Source organism: Onychostruthus taczanowskii, unplaced genomic scaffold, assembly GCF_017590055.1.
Source record: "Onychostruthus taczanowskii isolate IOZ18803 unplaced genomic scaffold, ASM1759005v1 scaffold101, whole genome shotgun sequence".
NCBI lineage: Eukaryota > Metazoa > Chordata > Aves > Passeriformes > Passeridae > Onychostruthus > Onychostruthus taczanowskii.
The window spans coordinates 2,298,734-2,318,141 of NW_024496638.1; the positions used below are offsets into that span (position 1 = coordinate 2,298,734).

Genomic DNA, 19,408 nt, shown 5'->3' on the forward strand with positions numbered 1-19,408 from the left:
GATCCTGTGCTTCCCTAAAGTGCCCACATCCATTCCTGGAAGCACTCCAGCTATCCCACTGTATCTCTGTCATCACAGTGACATGGTAACCCTGGAGCTGAGGCACGCCAATTCCTTCTGCATTAAGCCAGTAACTGTTTTAAAAATTGTTACAAATTCAAACAAAACAATTTGTTACAAATGAAAATTATCTTTAAAATAACCTAGTTAATACTGTTGCCCAAAAGAATATTTACATATACAAAAGAACTTTAACAACAAGAAAGGAAAAAACAAGCCTGTGCATTTTATTGGCATCGAGGTACAGTCCCATTACAATTAATCTTCTTTTTTTTTAAACTAAAATGCAATATAGAAAAAAAACATCAAAAGCCTGATTGGTCAACTAGCAGTAAACACAAAACCTGCTTATAAAAATGGAAAACAAAAAAAAAAGACACAAAGCAATCTGCACTGGACATGTAACTACACAGAAGGTCACATTTATGGTCAAGATTGTAAGGACATTTTTTCTGGACTATAACTTCTTTCTGCACAGGGATCCAGTACAAGGGTTACTCCTGGGCTTAGAAAACACCACTGGTAAAGCTGCATGTGGCTGACAAGATACAGGTCTCTGACTCTTCTTCATGGTGAGAACTCTGTCTTCCTTTGGGGGAGGCACATGTACCGGCTTCCAGGGAATGGGGTTACAATATGCTGGAGCTGGATACAAATTTCTATCAGCACTCCCTGAAACATTTAGAAAATACACATAACTGAGAAGGAATATTTACACTACAAGCTTGCCAATGCAAGCAGTGATAATAATTATCTGGACTAAATACAACACAACATCTTCAGATAAAGGCAGCACAGGCACATCACATAATTAAAGTGATCCAAAACAATAACCATTCTACCTTTTTGTTTTTTTATATTCTTCACCTCTACTTAAATAATAAGCAGGTTGAATGCTCAGTCCTTTGTGTTTTTTAAAAACTGTCAAAGTCTACAAATTGGCTGCTTTGTTTTACCCAACCACATAATGCATGCACTTCAAAGTCTGTAATACACTATACTGAATGACACAAGTGAGTATACAAATATATTTCAAAAATCATTTCAATAAATGATTGCAGCTGTCAGCATGTAATGCAGGTCCAACCAAAACAGGAAGACAAGGTATATAACTATTTACAAATGAATGTAAGCAGAAGAGTAAAGGTTATTCACCTGTCTTTATACCTGTCTCTTAAACATTCAGAGATCCCTGTCTCTTAAACGTTCAGAGATCAGAATTTTGGTCTCAAAACTATTTCTGTTGCAAAGTCAAATAGAAGCAGTTATTTTAGTTGCATAGAAAAATAAGACGTTTTCAAACAAAAATGGAACAGGATTACAGAAGCCAAGGAGGTGCAATGCAGGTGAAAAGCAAAACAAAAAGGAAATTTTAGCTCAGAACACAGGTTGATGCCCCTGTCTCCTTTTTCAGACAGGACTTCTTTCAGCTTCTAATTGTTCCTGTGTGTCTCAAAACCCCACCTCTTTTCTAAGGGGGATTCAGATGTGCTGACACACACCTTCTGTAACACAAAAACTAACTTGACAATGAAATAAATAATTTGCTTCACAGGACCCAGTACTTTGCTCTAGTGATTCCTATGCCTGGTAAGAAAAATCAGATAAAATCATCCTTTGGTATGCCACATTATCTCAAATGATGTAATTTTCCTCCCAATAAATAAATAAACAAAAAGCAAAGACACAAAAGGTCTCAATCTGTTTCCCTGACTTATAGCATAGTATAAGTAACCATTCCTGTGTGCCAATACTAGGTATTAGATGAGTGTCTTAAACAACCTTCATTTTACACTAAAATACTGGAAGGAAGGAACCACAAACCCAAGTCACTTCATATTTGTACTGTACATACAAACCTGTAGACCTCCCATGTGGGAAACCATAACCATTTAAAGCAGGTTGTGGTTTATTTCTAGCATTTTGCAGCCATTCCTTAAAGATTTTCTCTGATCTTATTCTCTTCTCCTGTTGCTCAGCCTCCCGTTCTTTTTCTTTTTCCTAGAAATAAAAAAAAAAGGTACTCCTAGACAAAGTCCTGTACAATATACACAAAACAGTATATAATTTTTTGCCCATTTCCAGACTGCTGAATACAATTCAAGTATTTCTTCAAATACAAGCATCTTTTCCTAACAATGGAAAATATGCATTTTTTGGTTTAAGACTGAAAAAAAACCCCAACACCCAACCTCCATGTTACTCCAGTGTTTGCCTGAAAAAAAAATATCAAGGGCTATTAACAAAAATGCACTAATATGCATCTTACTTTGCTGACCATACCACAGTGCCTTTAATGCACTAACACAGTATCTCCTGAAAGACTTTTCTTCATGTACAACACTGCCATTTGATGTCCATACATTCAATGCCAGATCTGAATATATCAAATCTGAATCTGCAATAAGTTGCAGAGTAAGTAACTCCATCCAAATAAATGATCAGTTCATTAACACCTTCTCTTTTTTCTTCTTTTCTGCCTCTTCAGCTCTCTTCTTCTCTAACCATTCTTTATACTTTACGTCAGCCTTTTCTTTTAACTGCATTTTTTCTAGTTCCCTTGTTGCTTTTTCTGCCATTTCTTTGCTCAGTTTTCGTTTCCTTTCTCTTCTTTCCTATGTGAAACACATCAAAGAAACAGAATAGAAATTTTTTAGTATATTTCAATGAGCAATTCTTTTGAGGAATACAGTAAATTTTATTACACAATTACAAAAGAAATTATCATAAACATGAAAAAATCTATGATGCTATAAGCTTTTTGAAATCAGAACCTATTCACTGCTAGATTCCAGGCACGACAGACATACAAACTTGTCAAAAAAGACTATAAAAATTTTACTTTCAGATCTCCTCAGGTTTACTGCTATATTTTATTTATTCAGAGATTTTTTTAATAACTTTAGACATATCTAAATATTTCTGGGAATGAAATACATGTTGCAATTCTCAACAGTCGTGTGTTAGCTTTACTTGTCAGTGATTCTAGAGCAAACTACAAATGCAAGTCAGGTAAACTGCCCCTTTCTAAGGGTCGCTGAGATATGCAATTGTTCAGCACAGTTCAGCACAAATTAAACAATAAAAAAGTTCATATAAAAATACAGTTCATATTTTGTGGTGTTCTCTTAAGTATTTTATACCCTTTAGTTTATTCACATAGGGACTACTTCAATAAATCAAACCACACAATTCTCCTCTTCAAATTATGAAAAGGAAAATGAGAAAACACATTCTGGGGTAGGCAAAATGGTAACTTGAGGGTAAAGTGAAATTGCTGCCTGTATGATTTGGAACACAGAACACACCAGAGGCGTCACTCACTTCTACATCTTTTCAGTGTGTGTGTATCCAACAACAGTGTTCTGAGGATCCTTCTCTAAGCAAACAACCATATATCCACTGGCCTTTGCTTGGTCTGGAGAGGGAGATATTTTCATTTAAAGAGTGCCAATAGCTCTCATTTCTGTTCCTTGTAACCCTTATGAAGTGTCTGGAATCTACTGATTGATTCCAGTTCTGCTTAACTCACTTCGCTCTGAAGCAGCTGCATATATGTGCAGAAGCAGAAATCTACCAGACAAGCTGTGCACATGACTTGGAAGAGAGGCACAAGACTAAAGACCAGTTTCCCCTTAATAGAAAAGAGCTGTTGAAAAAGTATGTTGTTTTTCTTTTAAGAAATCTACTTATACACTTCCCTGCACAGTCCTCTTGAACAAAGGAGAGTTGTACCTCAGCAGAAACTCATACTGACTCAGAATTATTACAGTTGGCAGTATGGATATGAATGGCTAGAACTACAGCTGCAAACTATAATAAATAAATAAAATATGGGAAAAACACATTCTCAAGAAAACCAGAAATATATTCCCATTCCATCATTATCTATTACCATTTTTCCCATTAAAAGAACAAAAAGGCAGAAATCTAGAGCTCTCCCCCACCTTTTTCCCAGGGTTACTGCACTTATGGAAACTTCAATTATGCATAATGATGCAGAAGCCATAAGACTGCAGCTGGGGAGCAGCACAATTCCCTCAGCCTGGTCTGAACAGTATGGTCTAAACCTGCTGGCCCAGTGCTTGTGCCCCCACACCAAAACCACCAGCAATGCAATAAAGCAGCACTGAGAATAAAAAGCTCAGCTTATCTAGCAGCACACTTAGCTGATTTCTGCCAGGAAAGAAGAACTGGAACTCCAGAACCACTGGAGTTTGTGTCCTGCTCTGCTTGCCAGCACCAGGAGCATGACTGCAGCTTCACCACCAGCAGCTGTACCAGGCACTGTGGCATTGCCCCCCACCCACCCCCTGTTACAAGCTAGGCTTTGGTAGCTCCATCTGCCATCATCTCCAAGGGGGATGTTGCTTCACCTAAAATGATAAGGATACTTTCAGTAGTACTGCTCTGGCATACTCTTGTCAAATATTCTTATTTGACAATGAAGACTTCTTTGTGGACACAATTTCACAAAACAACTACAACTAGCTTTTTAGCTCGATTTTCTCCTTGATTTTTTTCCTTGTTCGGTGGGGTTTTTTCCATTTCACTTCTAACACATTCTAGCAAATATCAGCTTAATCTGTTTTGTAGCATAGGGAAAATGGTCAAATATTAATACATTCCAATTCCTTCCTGAAAAAAAAACAAATAACCAACTGTCTAGGCTTTCCCTCCTTCTTTGTCTACAATTCATCTCAATCTCTTTTATTCAGAGCTGTTTCTCTGTCTCTTCATCATTAAATACTCCACAAATGCGCCAACAACTCCAGTTCTGAAACAATGCTTTCTGGGACACATAAAAAGCATTAAGGTACATGAGAGATATCTGTGAAATCAGTGAGTTAAACTATGGGAGAAGGCGGCTTATAAAGATTTTGCACATTTTGTTTTTTGCTGACTTACCTCTAGTGTACGTGAAAGTAAGTTACAAAACTAAGGATCACCCAAAACTACAGCCTTTAGCTAAGGGTTTATTGTATAAAACACATGAAAATAAATATAGGAGAAAACTGAAAAAAAAAAAGGGCTACTTCCATACCTAGGGGAATGGTTCCATAATGGAAAACCATTACAAGCAGAAAGTAGACGAAAAATCTGTCTAAATACTATAAAAGCAAGGCAGGGAAGCTTCTTAACTTATCTGTTTTAAATCACAATACCCAGATGAGTCTAGCTACTCTCTAGGCTGACTCAAAGTTAAATTAGGTCCTATGTAAACAATAACATGCCACACACAGTACCATGAAAGAGTGTGTGTGCCACACACACTACCACACAACTATTGCTAAGTTTTACTTCCAGTGAGACATCCCTAAGACAGGGGGACTCCCTGCAGAATTACAGACTTTACACTGCCTAGAAATTTTTCTGCAGACAAACCAGAAATGCTTCCTCTTTCTCCCAAAATCAGAACAGATTTTCCTTCATAAATTTAGTGTAGACCACATCCCCAGCTTTAGTAACCTGTTCCATGTCAAGCTTCTGTCACCCTGACTGTCCCAGCTTTTTTCCCATCCTCATTACAAAAGTCTATCAAAAATGCTATGAATGTGCATATTAACATCCATGTCATTCCTTCTTTTCCTTTTCTTCCATGTATATGTGAAGGAAGAAATTTCTTGTTTATGCTTGGTGTTGTTTAGATTGGGTTTTAAAAATTCTCTTTGATCTTGTGTTCAAAACAGTCACAATCTATTCACTAAACCCCAGTAAATTTACATATACTGCTACATGGTTGTGGGTATTACCTAAATTAAGGTATTGATTGCAAAACATTCAATTACTCACTGCAAGAAAGGCTTGTTCTCCTGCCACCCTGGCCAAGCACATGATCAAGGAGAAAGGATACAAATCCACCCTGAAGGTTCAGTGCTCTGCGCTGTGATTCCATCAGGTCTCAGAACGCAATGAAGCCTGGCTTAGGTGAGTCCCTGGAAATCCCCCACCCCACACAAATCACCTGTCCCACAAAGATGTGATGGTGACTCTGCCAACAGCATTTATCTTCTCCAGAAAAATCAGACCTACACAGATATGGTGAATGGTCAAAGGATTTAAAGACTTGAAGTAGTGTCCTGACAGAAGGTAAGAAGAGCAAATGATTTTCCCCGCAGGGAAAAAAAAATCCTAACTGCTTTTGAAACAGAGGCACTATATCCAGCTGGAAGAAAACTACTAGAATATGTATATCTGTATTTTCACATCACTGAGCAATCGAGCGGCTGGAATGTGCAAAGTGCAGAGGAGCTTTCTGTTCTGCATTTTCTGTGTGGACTGTCCCTGAGTGGAAGTATTTCCAGAAACTAATGATGTGATTGGTATTTTTAAGATACTTCTCAAAACAATCCTTTCCATCTTATCATCTGCAGAATGTGACATGTTTCTTTTCACAGATAAGTGTTCTACTTCACAGCTGTTTGCTGACATCTTGGCTAGCATATTCTAGCATCAGTTAATGCTGACCGATGGCAAAAAACAGGAAAAGCCCACATTGCCAACATCAGAAGACACATCCTAATTTACTTGTTTATCCTCATAATAATTGTGGACATCAACCACTTCTGGCAGTCTTGGAAATCATTCAGACAGCTGTAATTATCTTTTCAACTTTGCCCCATAACACAACTCAATGACCAGGCCTAGCCCACATGAATACTTCTCTAATCTCTCTAGAATCTCCATGTGAAAACAACAAGAGGCTACGAAGGAGATCAGCAACAGCCTGAGCTGCAGATGGCTCTTGACAAGCTGGGTTATACCAATTTACTGCTCAAGTCCACAGAGTCATGGCAGACCCCACTGCAGTCTAGGAACTGGAGAATTACTGCATCTTTCTCCCAAACTGTGTTCATTTCACGTGGGGACTCAATGCATGTGACAAGCAAAAAGTTTTAGTGTACTTGTTCCTGGAACACTCCTGGGATCTTCAGAAGAATGTGGATTCCACAAATGCTGCTGAAATAATTGAGCACTCATATTCACCTGTCACACTGAATTCCTCTTCCAAAACACTGTCTAAAACTCATTCTAACACTCAACATGAGAAATTAGTTCATTCTACTTACAGCAATCTAAAGGAGATTAAGATTCAGGTACAACCTGAAATTATAACCATGGCATTGGTCACGCATGACACCACAGAAAAATTCTGTGTAAAGACTTTTCAGGTCCAGAGAGCAAAAGACCCACAATATGCCAAAAAAACAAAAAAAAAAAAACAAAAAAAAAAAAAAAAAAAAAAAAAAAAAAAAAAAAAAAAAAAAAAACAAACCACCTTAAGAAATTAAGACTCAAAACAAATATTTAGATATGTAAAGACAGACTTAGGTACATAAACAAAATTTTAATTCTTAAATGCAGTTGGTTGTCATGACTGGAAAGCATTTCTACTAGCAGCTTCCCTCACAAAAAACACTTCTTGAAAGGGTTCAGTCTTAAACAAGTGGACATCTTAGCATCTCTTTCAAGTCTAAACTGTCAGCAAAAAACATAGTACATTAGGCTCTCCATTAGCAACCAGTGTTTGACTCAACAACAGTTCAGCTGTGAGAATATTAATCTAGACAGGGAAGATCTGGATTTCATCACCTTTCTGCCAGAGGAGATTCCAATTAACATGTCCCCAAGCTGCAGGCTGGCATGACAGGATTCTCCACCCCTTCTGTGGGAGTGCTACCTTCCTCACAAAATCATTAACAACCCATTGGATGAAAGACAGAGAGCATGAGCAAGCACAGCTTTTGAACTTGAAAGTCATGCTCAAGCTGTGGAACAATCTGTGCTCTGTATTAAAACCATGCTGAGATAAAAGAGACATTAAACAAAAAGCCTTTGGTGTAAGGTGTCTCTTCTGGAGGAACCAGCACACCAAAAAGGGAAGTCTGCTCCAAGAACACTGTCATTTATTACTGCACACTGTGTTGGTTCTAGGCTTTCATATACTCCTTAATGCTTTTTGCTTCTCATAAAGGCTATCAGCCAACAGCACAGTAAATGGAAAGAACAAAATTTTCCATGAAAAAACATTCCAACAGAACTTTTCCATCCTGTACCTAGTTTCCATTACAAATTCTATTTTTCAGTAAGTGGACTTATTGAAAAATACAGAACAATAAAAACTGTTGAACATCCAAATTCCATCTTTAATGCCTGCTTGGTAATATTTACTTTTATAGGAAAAATAAATTTGTTGCCTCATTCTCTATTCAACAATGCAGAAATTATTAGAAATGCTACAGTCAATTTTAGATTGCTATTAGAATAATGGGTTTTTCTAATGGGAAAATTCTAACTTCACTACTTGTGCTGTTACAACTTTGCTAGGTATCACATTATTACAGGACAAAAATTACATGCAAACATTAAATACAGGGATGTTAACAAAATGAGTTTCAGAATTGCAGTTATTTTTGAATGCAAGTATTCCTCTTTGGGGATTTCTGTCACTGTTGCAAACACATGCACAACACATGTACTGGGTTTTGGTTTGGATGGAGTTAATTTTCTTCACAGCAGCTCCTGCTGTGCTGTGCTTGGGTTTGAGAACAAAATATAGTTTGTGATAACAAGTTATCACTAAGCAGTGCTGATAAAGCTTCAAGACCTTTCCTGCCTCTCACCCCATGCCAGCAGGGCACAGTCAGGGGGTGCAGGAGGAGCTGGGAGGGGGCACAGCCAGAATTGACAGCCCCCAGCCCAAGGGAAATCCCAGACCATCCTGCTCAGCAAGAAAAGCTGGGGGAGCAAGGGGAGTCTCAGCTGCCTCCTGGTGCTAACCCAAAACCATAATAATATAAATACTTATATGTACACTCACGTATATATACGAATTGGGTACTCCAGGTATTTCTAAGTTCATGCTCTACTGACATTGTAAAAATGCAGCAGCTTTGCAGAGCCAGTAAAGGTGGATTAAGTATGATTTCAAGATACCATATTAGACTGTACAAGGTAGAGTGCACTGCATCAGAGCTGATTTTTTTTAATATGCCATCAAAAAGCTGTTGTCATCAGGCCTGAGCTTTAATCCTAGTATTTTATTCAGCAATAATTCCTAAGAGGTTCTGACTGTGATGACAATGATAAAGAATTAAAATGTCATGGCAGTTTACAGGTTCTTCACAGCTTATGAATTCACAATGCATTTCTCAAAAGCTTTTCATACTTTGATTTGAAATCTGCAATTCCACAATTACAGGTACCTTACCGAAATTACCTTACTAAAGTGTTCAGTCCCACAGCTGATGATAGGAATGAAACAGACTTCACAACACAAATTCACATAAAACAGGAACTCAACACCAAACTTACTTGCTCAGCATTTACAACCACAGCCACTTCATTTTATCACTAAAGCTAACAGTAACTCAGAAATAAACATTTTAGTTACATAAAACATCATGTTATGTTCATTTTTCTTCTGGAATCAAAAGCATGCTTAGCATTATTTTAGAGTTAAAATATTTCAATTGATACTTGCCAAAAAGTCAACAGACAATTTACTGTTTGCCCACAAATGGCTCAACTTTAAGAGGGAGAGAAAGTAAGACTATTTTTGTCCAGGAGGGATCCAGTATCTAACTGAAAATTGTGAAGGCATTATCAGCTCCAAGATAGTGCCTAAAAACTGGTTTTATTAATCTTTTAATTCCTAGTGAGCTGAAAAATGCTGCCATGAACAAATATTTCTACAAACATATTTCATGGCTTCCATGTTCTTTGATAGCTCGTATTTCAAAATATTACTTCTAGTTCATTTACCACCTTTAAGAACCACAAAAGTATTTACATAGAGGAACACTAAATAGCTAGGATTCCTTTACTTTCAAAAATAGTTTCTGCAAAATAATTAGAAGCATAAAAAAACACAACAGCATATATTTTTAAATTTATATTAAATAATAAAAAAACCAGTAGTGAACAAAAACAGTGTTTAAGCTTTGCTTCCTAACCTCACCCTAAAGGACCATATTTAACAGCTAAAGAGAGCATCACAACAATAACTGCCATGCAAGAATACTGGCTTGACATACAGAAAACCAGAATTCTCTTATGCATATGCAAACATTTTAATTCTGACACGAGCATCTCTCACATTCCCAGTACACAGACAGTTCCAGCAGTGTCTCCTGGTGCTGGATGCTCAAGATGAAGGAAGAAGTTTCACGTGTGCTCACATGTGCCCTCCTTTCTTTATCACTTCAGTACTGAGCAATGGGACAGGACACAGGCTTGTGGGGATTACAGAGGTAAGGTCCCTGAAAGCACTGTCTCTTCTAAATAAAGCACTTTCTGCTCCCTGCACACAGGGCTCAGAACAAGTAACTGAGCTTCAAAAAGGTGAGTGCCTAATGCAAATTTCAGTGAAAAATACTGCAAGCTTTGCCCCAAGAAGCATCTTCGGATACTTCTATGAGGAAATGAAGTTTTTTAAAAACAGGAGATACACACTCCTCAAAAAAGTGATATCAAATGTCAGTGCTCACGACTCTTACCTCAGCTACAGGTGAAATCCTGATGCGCCTTTAAACATCTTAGTCACTGTACTGACATATTTGTCCTTCAGTCTGTATCCAAATCCACAAATAATCTTGCAGAAACTTGAGGTGGAACAATCTACACAGCACAAATGTTAATATCCTATGGACAGCTAAGCTTTTAAATTCAGTTTATCCTTGATTTGAGTGTGGTTTATAGGAAAGACTAGCCAACGAATCATCTGATTTAAATAAAAATCAGCTTACTTTTTTCTAAAAACTTGCTCTAAGGATGATCCTATGCTTCCAAAACATAATTTGATAAAGTCCAGACACAAGCATGTTTTTTCTCCTGTCCTCTGGGCTGGTGCAATTACCATAAAAATGACCTCCTAATCCCACTGACAACAGAATATAAGTTGATAACCACTAAATCCACAAAGTTCCAAGGAAAATCCAAATAAGTAGAAATTTATGGAAGCTAAAGGAGGTAGTAGGAGGAGGAGACAGAAGGAAAACTTCTGGTTTTGAACTAAAACTATTTTAAGAGGCAGACCAACTCCTTCAAGCCAATGAATAGTTACAGACACCCAGAATTTAATTTTCATTTAGATTTCATTTTGGAAGAGGAAAATAGAATTGTATAAGCTGAAAAATAAATCTACTTTTACTTGTGTACTTTAATTAGTAATATAAATCATAAGAAATTAATAGAGCAGGATAGGTTCTGCAGAAGGTTTCTGCCAATTATCCAACCAGCATTAAGACTAAGATGAATTAGGTTAGATCCAAATATATATTATTCTACTGCATCTAGGCTGAATCTGAAGGAGCTCTAAAACCATGAACACAAATGTAGGAAGCCTGCCCACCCCACCCATCTAGTGCTGTTGCGATATTTTGGGTGAATTTTCACCTGCTTTTGCTCAGAAGCAGAAGTGAATGCAGTGAGCAGCTGGTATTGCTGCAGACCACGGGACTGTGAACACACGAAACACGCCCTGGGCTCCCACTGCTGCCAGCCAGGGCACGTGCTCACCAGCTGTGACACAGCTGTCACACAGCCCCACTGAGATCAGCACTCTGGCTGTTTCTCACCCTGGACTCAGGCACTCCCTCAAGAGAACTCAAAAGCCTTTTAATCCCACCCAGAAATTCCTTACTGGCTGAAGGAATTCCCAATTGCTAACTGTGTCTACTGACAGTTCCCTCAATCTGCCCCACACCTCAGTTACCCCCCCTAAACCGCATCCTGTGGTAAATACTCCTTCCTACCCGTGGTGGTATTTAACTAAATCCTTCTTCTGGCTCTGCCTGGTGTACAAAACATTGCACACAGTCAAGATGTACACTTACCCAAAAAATGTTTGGGCACTGAACTTGGGAATTCTGGGTGCACTGAAGACCAAAACCCCTGCTGTCATCAGCAGAAGGCTACTGCATAGATATACACTCGCTGTCAATTATGTGACTATTCAGAAAACAAATCCCTTTGTACCCCACAGGAAAAAAAAAAAATCAATCTTGAAAAAATGTTTAGCTGCTTTGGCATGTTTTTATAATTTTCAATTAAAGCAGCCATTTACTCAGCAAACTGAAAACATGGCAAACAGACTGAGTAAATTTTACACAGGCTTACTCAAGCACGCCATGTACTAGAATATTTCCAGTCAATGCAATATTTACCTCTTCTCTCTTTTTTAGGACCCATTCCTTGTGTTTCTCTTCAGCTATCCTTTTTCTTCGTTCCCATTCTTGATTTTGCTTCATTTCCTCAAGCTGTTTACTCATTTCCTAATTACAAAAAAAGGATACATTTCAAATCTGCGGTGACCATTTACAGCAATGCTGGCAGTAGTGCTGCAGTTAAAGCAATGTAAGCATTAGATTTTGGTATATTTTCCTTCACTAAGATTTTGGAGAAGAAGAATGGCAGTCAACATAGAAATAGTATGAAATACAGTTAATGAAAATATATCATTTTTAGGATATTAACTGGAAATACATCAAATCATTCCTCAGTTTATTGAAATGCCTTTTTAGTCAGCAGACTCTTAATTTGCAGCAGTACTCTCCTACAATATTTAAAATTTACACTGTGTATTGCTCTGCACAGTGGATGGTATGAAAAGCTAAGTGAAATATTATTCACCTGTGAGTTTTAGTATCAGAACTACTAGAACTTTAGGGCTTAACCCAAGGCTTACTAAAGACAAAATTATTGCAGATTCTGGCAAATTTTCAAACAGGAGTTTTAATTTGAAGGTGAGAAGAAATTTTCCAAGTATATGGACATGACATAGTATATATGCAACCATTTGTATCTCTCCAGTGAAGTTAATAAAGAAAGAACATAACTAAGGAGACAATTTGAGATGTCCAGCTTCTCCAACAGTAACATTAATACAAAATATTAATTTTCAATGAAAATTCATACCTTCAAACACAGATGGAATTATTTCCATGAAACTGATTTTATGGTCCCTACACTGCAGTCAGTTTCAGAGAGAACCCCTTTCTTATGACACAGAATTTCAGTTTAGTAGGATATCAGTAGAAGCTTACAGAAAGCTCAAACACCCACAATACAGACACAGTTTGAAAATATAGTTGTTGCTGCATTGAGGCAAAATTACCCCAAATAATATCGCTTTTGAGTTCCAAGACACCTGTAGTGCAGGGATTCTAGTTCCTGTAAAAGCTGATGGCACTCTAAGCATCTTAGAAGATCCAACCTAATTCCACTCCAAATGTTTATCCACCTTTTTGACAGGGCAGTCTTCAGGGCAGACTTGGCACTAATGTCAGCAAAAGATTTGGAACTTCACTGTTGTTCCTCGGGACATCAGTTTAGAACACTTTTATAATACCAACAGAGCAATATTTTTTTGTATAAATATCACATATCTCATTCTCCTCTAGCATCCTACAAAAATGTTGATTATATTTTTCTCCCAAATATAAGGTTTTTGCTCTGTCTTGCTGCAGTTTAACATCTAATGTTTTCAAAATCTTACAAACTGTATGACTATTTTCTACATGGCCTTAAACAATGCTTGTTCTATGACTGTTCTTAATACTTAGTTGAGAGACATCTGCCAGCTTGCATTGACATTACCAATCCAGAATACAAACGGGAAGTCATGGAACGTTTGGTGGATGTGGATTAAAGGATCAAAGCATATTCCTCAAGTTTAACAAACTACTTTGGTGTACTGCTGACCTGCAAAATTCTGCTCCTGAGCCTTCCAGTGGTAGGTGTTTTATACACAACATGAGGTAGCCCACATAAAACTTGACAGATAATCCCAGAAAGGCTAGGAAAACGTTCAAGGTCAAGTAGTTAATCAGTAACTAAAGCGAGAAATTATCTAATTTTGATGCGATTGTTCTAATCACTACCCAATACTTCCCATTTGATGTCCAACAATGGTATAATTTAACCAACTGCAACTACAAACAGAGTAATCAGGAAAAGATAGGGGTGCTCTCACTTAATTGTGACCCAGCCCTGGTTCTCAAGAACTGTTCATCTGCAAGGGGGAAAAAAATGCTGTAATGGGGATTCCTTTCCTGGGAAAGGACACCAAACAGTTGTAAAATGATGTGCTAAGCAGGTAACAACATTGTTCCTCAGAACCAACAGTGTAGCTTGGCATACTTACAACCAGCACACATCCCATCTTCTTCTGCAACCTACATGCAGCCCTATGCACCCATGATGAAAATCAAGGCAGTAATTACATACATGTTTTAATCTTCTAATATTGAACCATGACCTGACAGTTGGATAAACAAAATATTATTCAATGAAGCATAACATGCAGCAAAAGAAATGCACATAACATGAATCACGCCAGCACTGACAAACACCAACTCTATGGAGGCCTAAAGCACTAAAAAAAAACACAACAACTACAACCAGGGAAAAGAAAATCCTGTGTCTGCTCTCTTCTATTAGAATCAGAAGAGCTGGATGTAGTCACCTCTGCAGCTCTAGCCTGCAAGCGGGCACGCAGCTCCTTCTCTTTGCCAATGAACCACTCTTCCCATGGTGAAAGGTTATCTTTCAAAGGTGACACTTTTCTCCCCCCTGCTGTTTCAGAGTGTTCAGCCCTCCTGAATTAGAAAAAAGAAATGAAGAGAGTATTATCTATAATGTATTTGATTGAAAAGTTAGGGTTACTGTCTTGAAAAAGTACTTTTCTTTCATAGCATAATGTGACAACAATGACATAAGTTTTCTACTTGTTTAGTAATATCCTAATGGATAAATGGCATTTATAATACACTCTGACCATCCCCCTCACAGTCTACATTTTACTTGCTAAATTCTAGCTTGTTAGTGATTTAGACTGTGGAACAGATTTGAACATTACCTTTTAGGAACTAAACTAAAAGAACACCTGTAAGATCAAAGTGTCCCTTTGCTTCTCACAGATGGAAGCCAAGGAAAAACAGAGATTTAACATTAACATCCTGTCCATGGTCACAAGAAGCTCCTTGTAGCCAGTGGTCTTTAGCAAAAGCAAAGCAGAAGCAGAGAATGTTATTTTCTTTGTTCAAGCCTTACACAGGTGGATTCATGGTACCAAGCAACCTCAGCATTAAGAGTCCATTCATTACAAATCCATCTGTTCAATCCAGGAAGTTTTCCATCTTAAAACACTTCCACAGGAAATGTGCTTAAGAAATACAGCCAGCATACAACACTTGATGGTATTACACAAGGTTCTATTACACATTTAATAGGATCTCTTACCTAAGTAACTCATAACTTCTTTACTCATGAATAATGCAGCAATCCTAGCCCCAGGTCACAAATATCTTTTATAATATTCCATACATGTACTATTTCATAAGTAACACAGTATATTAGGGTCCAAGTCAGCAAAATTTAAAACAGGCAAAGAGATTTCTTTAAAAGATTTGTTTCTATCTGCCACAGAAGTTTTTCTTGAGAACCAAGCAATGAAACTAGACTTCACTTTACTATTTCCTATGGACGTTCAGGCTCTGGAAATACCTACCTACATATACACTCCACTACAGTAAGGAATTCTCTTTGCTGAACCTAAGCTACAGAAAAAGCATCCAACAAGCATATTATGCTAATGCTCCAGAAATAAAATTTTTAAATGTATGACATCTGTATTTTATCAATACAAAAGTACAATATATTCACGACACAGCACTACTCCAACACTCAATTGCACAACATTTTCTGTCCCAGTCATCTTTAGAACACATTTCTGTGCTAGAAAGCATTTGGGGACAAAGTCAGTGTTACAGTTTTGTCCTGCTCTTCCCTGTTGTTTTACCCATGTGTGCTTGCCCTAACAGGACTTTGCTGATCAGGTCAGGGTAACTGATTCACACTGAAACCTACCTGGAGCAGGTTTATTTCCCCAGACAAACCCACTTCCACGGTGTGAAATGCAGAGTAACAGAACTGACAGGGACGCCCTGACACACAGACAATGCAAGGACAGAAGCAGCACAGACCAAACACACCAGTCCAGCACAGCCCCACACATTCTGCTGCACTCCAGGGCTTTTACGCTACAGCATTAATAAAGACCAAAATTTTAACAAAGACAGCTTTTAAACACTTACATATAGTAAGAGATGCCACTTAAGATTGCCTAATAACACATTTTCTAAGAAAATAAGTCTCTGAAAGTTCATTAAAGGACAAAAGTATTATACATTCACATTCAGAAAAAAAACCCATAACTTTGTACAGATTTGACATTTTGGGCAGGGATACTTCCTCAATACATTCTTGTGATTTGCAGTCCTAGTGGAACAGGACTGACAAATTAAACAAACCTGGAAAAAGTACTAGGAGAATGAATAAATTAGGAAAAATAGTATTTATTATGTCTTTTCTTCTATCAGTACTCATGAAATTCAAGCTGTCAACTTGTAAAAAAAAATTTATTCACAGTAATAGATTGAAAACTTACTGCACATGGGTAAAAAATAACACAAAATGAAGCTTAAACAGAGGAAAACACAAGCTCAGTATAAAGACCTGTTAGGAGAAACACTTATCCAATACTGTGTCTGAAGCTCTCCAATTGCACCAGAACCCAGTCTTCCTTGGTGTGCATTCCAGCCACCAGTCACACTCTCCTGGCACACCAACCATGCATTTTAAACCACACACCCCTTGAATTTCACAGGACCATTTTCTGAAATTCTAGCAGCTATGAACTTCTTCAAAATAACTAAAGTAATAGACTTCTTAAAATAACCTATTCTCACATGCACATTTCATTCGAAGTACCTTAAATCAAACTAGAGACATTTGGATTAGACCCAAGTATGAATAACAGTGAACAGTGATTCTCGTTTGTTGTATATTCACTAAGGCGACACAAGAAACATAACACTGGATCCACAATGAAAGCATGAAATGCCTAACAGCATTAACAAGGCCTTGCTCTTACCCTTTTTCTTTTGCAAATATTGCATTTCCCATAGCACAGCTGCCTCCAGCTAATTCTTGTGTACTTTTAAGAGGACAACAACAATATTCAGAGTGCATGGGGGGCTGCATAATAAATGGCTTTTACTATTATACTTCTGAGATCTTGGCAGCCATACACAGAAGCTGCTATTTGAACACAAGGTGGGCCCTTAGCAAGGCACAGCAGCAGTGCCCACACCAGCACAGTGTGTATTTAGCCCACGGTTTAACAGGACTGTCAGCTCAGGCCCTAAAAGAGGCTGTCTTCAGCTGCACCTCACTGCTGCCAGAGAACACTGCAGCAACAGGCCCGACCTGGGAGCTGTTTCCAACAGCCTCTGAAGCTCCAGACGTGTTGTAGCTTGAACAAACTGCAACAGAACTCCAAGGGGCATGAACAAAACTGCTCATTGGGAAGTAGTACACAGAGAGCTAACAGGAAAACAGAAAGAAGGGATCATGAACTAGCTGACCTCTTCACTCCAAAGCCTCTGGCTACACTTGGACACTCTTTCCCTGGACTTCCAGCACTTTTTTCAAGAAATGCTTTTAAATAAAGCGCAATATGATACATGTTCCTTCACTGCTCTCCATGGAAACCTGCACCCCGTGAAGCGCTGCTGTCCTTCCTTTACTTCACCGGCACTTTTAGACTGTCCAAAATACTTAAAAAAAAAAACAAGGCTCTTAAAGCGCTCATCTCCGCAAACAAGGCTGTATTTATGTAAAATAATCTTCTGCCTCCGGCGGAGAGAAGCGAGTGCAAGGCAGCCCCGAGGCCCCTGGAGCCCGGTCCCTGCCGCAGGCGTTACCTATGGCCCGGCGGGCTCCAGGAGCCTCCGGGAGCCTCCGCCCGCTCCTGCTCCGGCTCCTCACGGCCCGGGGAGCTGCAGCGGGACGCGAGCGAGAGCGGCGAGCCCTCCGAGGGGCTGGGGGAGAGCTCGCCCTCAGCGGGCGGCGGGCTCAGGCGGCCGGCCCCGCCGCTCATGGCGGGGCCACGGCGGGAGCGGCACCGGTTACCGACAAGGGCGGGCCCGGCAGGGGCGGTCCCGGTTACGGACGCCGGCAGGGCCGGGCCCCGGCGGGGCGGAGCGGGCCGGCCGCGCTCCCGGCGGCCCCCGCGGCTCTGCCATGGCCGCCCCCTGGCGTCCCGCCGTGCCCAGGCCTGCTGCGGCCGGGGCACGGCCTAAGGGGACAGACACCGGGCGAAGACCGGGTGAGACCGGCAGCCCTGACCCGCTGGGGAGCGGTGAGCCGAGGCTCCCTGCGCTGGGATCTGCCGGAGGCACCCCGGGCCGGGACTGCCTGCCTGGCACCGCCAGGGCGAGCCCTGACACGCCTGTGCTGATCTATAGCGACTGCTCGCAGTGCTGTATTCCTTAACGTTCCTGCACAAGTACCCGTGTGTGATAAATAGGTGTGATTCGTGCTGATAAAACTGAAACAGTAATCAATATGGATATAGTAATCAATATTTGGAGATAACAAAATGGTTAAAAAGGTAAAAAGCGAGGAAAACCATGCAATAAACAGGAACCGGTTACCTCATCTGCAGGTGACACATCAGAAGAAGGCATCTCAACATTCAAACAGCCAAGTCAAAATTCGTAATCTATACTGGCATTGAATGGCAAAATCCCATTTCAGTACTCACTATCTTGTTTCTGATTCACAGTTCTAAAGCTTGGTTTTCATACACCTCTGCTAGGAAAACGGTGTCCATTGCCCTCTCCATCAGTTAATTTTCCACTGAGTCTACAACTATCTGTAATAAATAGGTCGTACACCTCTGCTAGGAAAACTGTGTCCATTGCTCTCTCCATCAGGTTAATTTTCCACTGAGTCTACAACTATCTGTAATAAATAGGTCAGATAATATATCCATATAGATATTTCTATTCGTGTTTGCCACTGCATTCTTTGTCAGCCTTCTAATTGGGTTCCAAATCCCAGGAACACAGTCCCCTTCATTGCTGATGCTGGGCCACCCTTGCCCCCCCCCCCCCCCCCCCCCAACTTTTAGCCAAATCTTAAGCAGAATCAGCAACAAACATTTGCACAACCAAAGCTTTGATTAATTTCCTTCAAATTTCATCAACCAAGGAGATAACTGCTGATCAGCAGATGGTAAATTTTTATAAAACTTTAAGTGATTTTGCTGTGGCTGACTAAGCGGGAGCATTACTGATATTAACATGAGATACAGAAGTTTGAAAATTGTGTAAATTTGGCTGCTGTATTAATTGTTCTTCTGGAGACTCTTCGGGTGAGTAACAAGAAATGTATTTTTAATTGGATAGGCAAGTTGAAAAATGGGAAACAGTACTAGAAATGCTTCTCTTAATCAGGAAAATCAATTGTGACATCTGAGGCAATTGACTTGCCGTAACAA

General features: G+C 39.3%; 1 protein-coding gene across 3 annotated transcripts; it reads right to left on the reverse strand.

The window, feature by feature from the left end:
* Positions 1-250: 250 nt before the first annotated feature.
* Positions 251-18,041, reverse strand: CCDC34 (coiled-coil domain containing 34). 3 transcript variants are annotated; one of them, XM_041412894.1, is made up of 6 exons: positions 17,490-17,611; positions 14,528-14,660; positions 12,228-12,335; positions 2,517-2,675; positions 1,920-2,061; positions 251-732 (listed from the first exon to the last, which is right to left on the reverse strand). In XM_041412894.1, exons 1-6 carry the CDS (start codon positions 17,588-17,590, stop codon positions 518-520), a joined length of 858 nt encoding a protein of 285 aa, XP_041268828.1. In that variant the 5' UTR covers positions 17,591-17,611; the 3' UTR covers positions 251-517. The 3 variants fall into 3 exon arrangements, with proteins under 3 accessions (XP_041268828.1, XP_041268820.1, XP_041268837.1); XM_041412886.1 differs by lacking the exon at positions 17,490-17,611 and adding an exon at positions 17,829-18,041 and having other exon boundaries at positions 252-732; XM_041412903.1 differs by lacking the exons at positions 2,517-2,675; positions 17,490-17,611 and adding an exon at positions 17,829-18,041 and having other exon boundaries at positions 253-732.
* Between the last annotated feature and the right edge of the window lie 1,367 nt (positions 18,042-19,408).

Excerpts from the sequence above, each read along its gene's own strand:
- CCDC34 (XM_041412886.1), bottom strand. The coding sequence starts at position 18,004 with ATGAGCGGCGGGGCCGGCCGCCTGAGCCCGCCGCCCGCTGAGGGCGAG. Across the intron at positions 2,676-12,227 it reads TCCTAAAAAAGAGAGAAGAG|GAAAGAAGAGAAAGGAAACG; the intron begins GTAAATATTGCA and ends TGTTTCACATAG. Across the intron at positions 2,062-2,516 it reads AAAAGAAGAAAAAAGAGAAG|GAAAAAGAAAAAGAACGGGA; the intron begins GTGTTAATGAAC and ends TTTTATTTCTAG.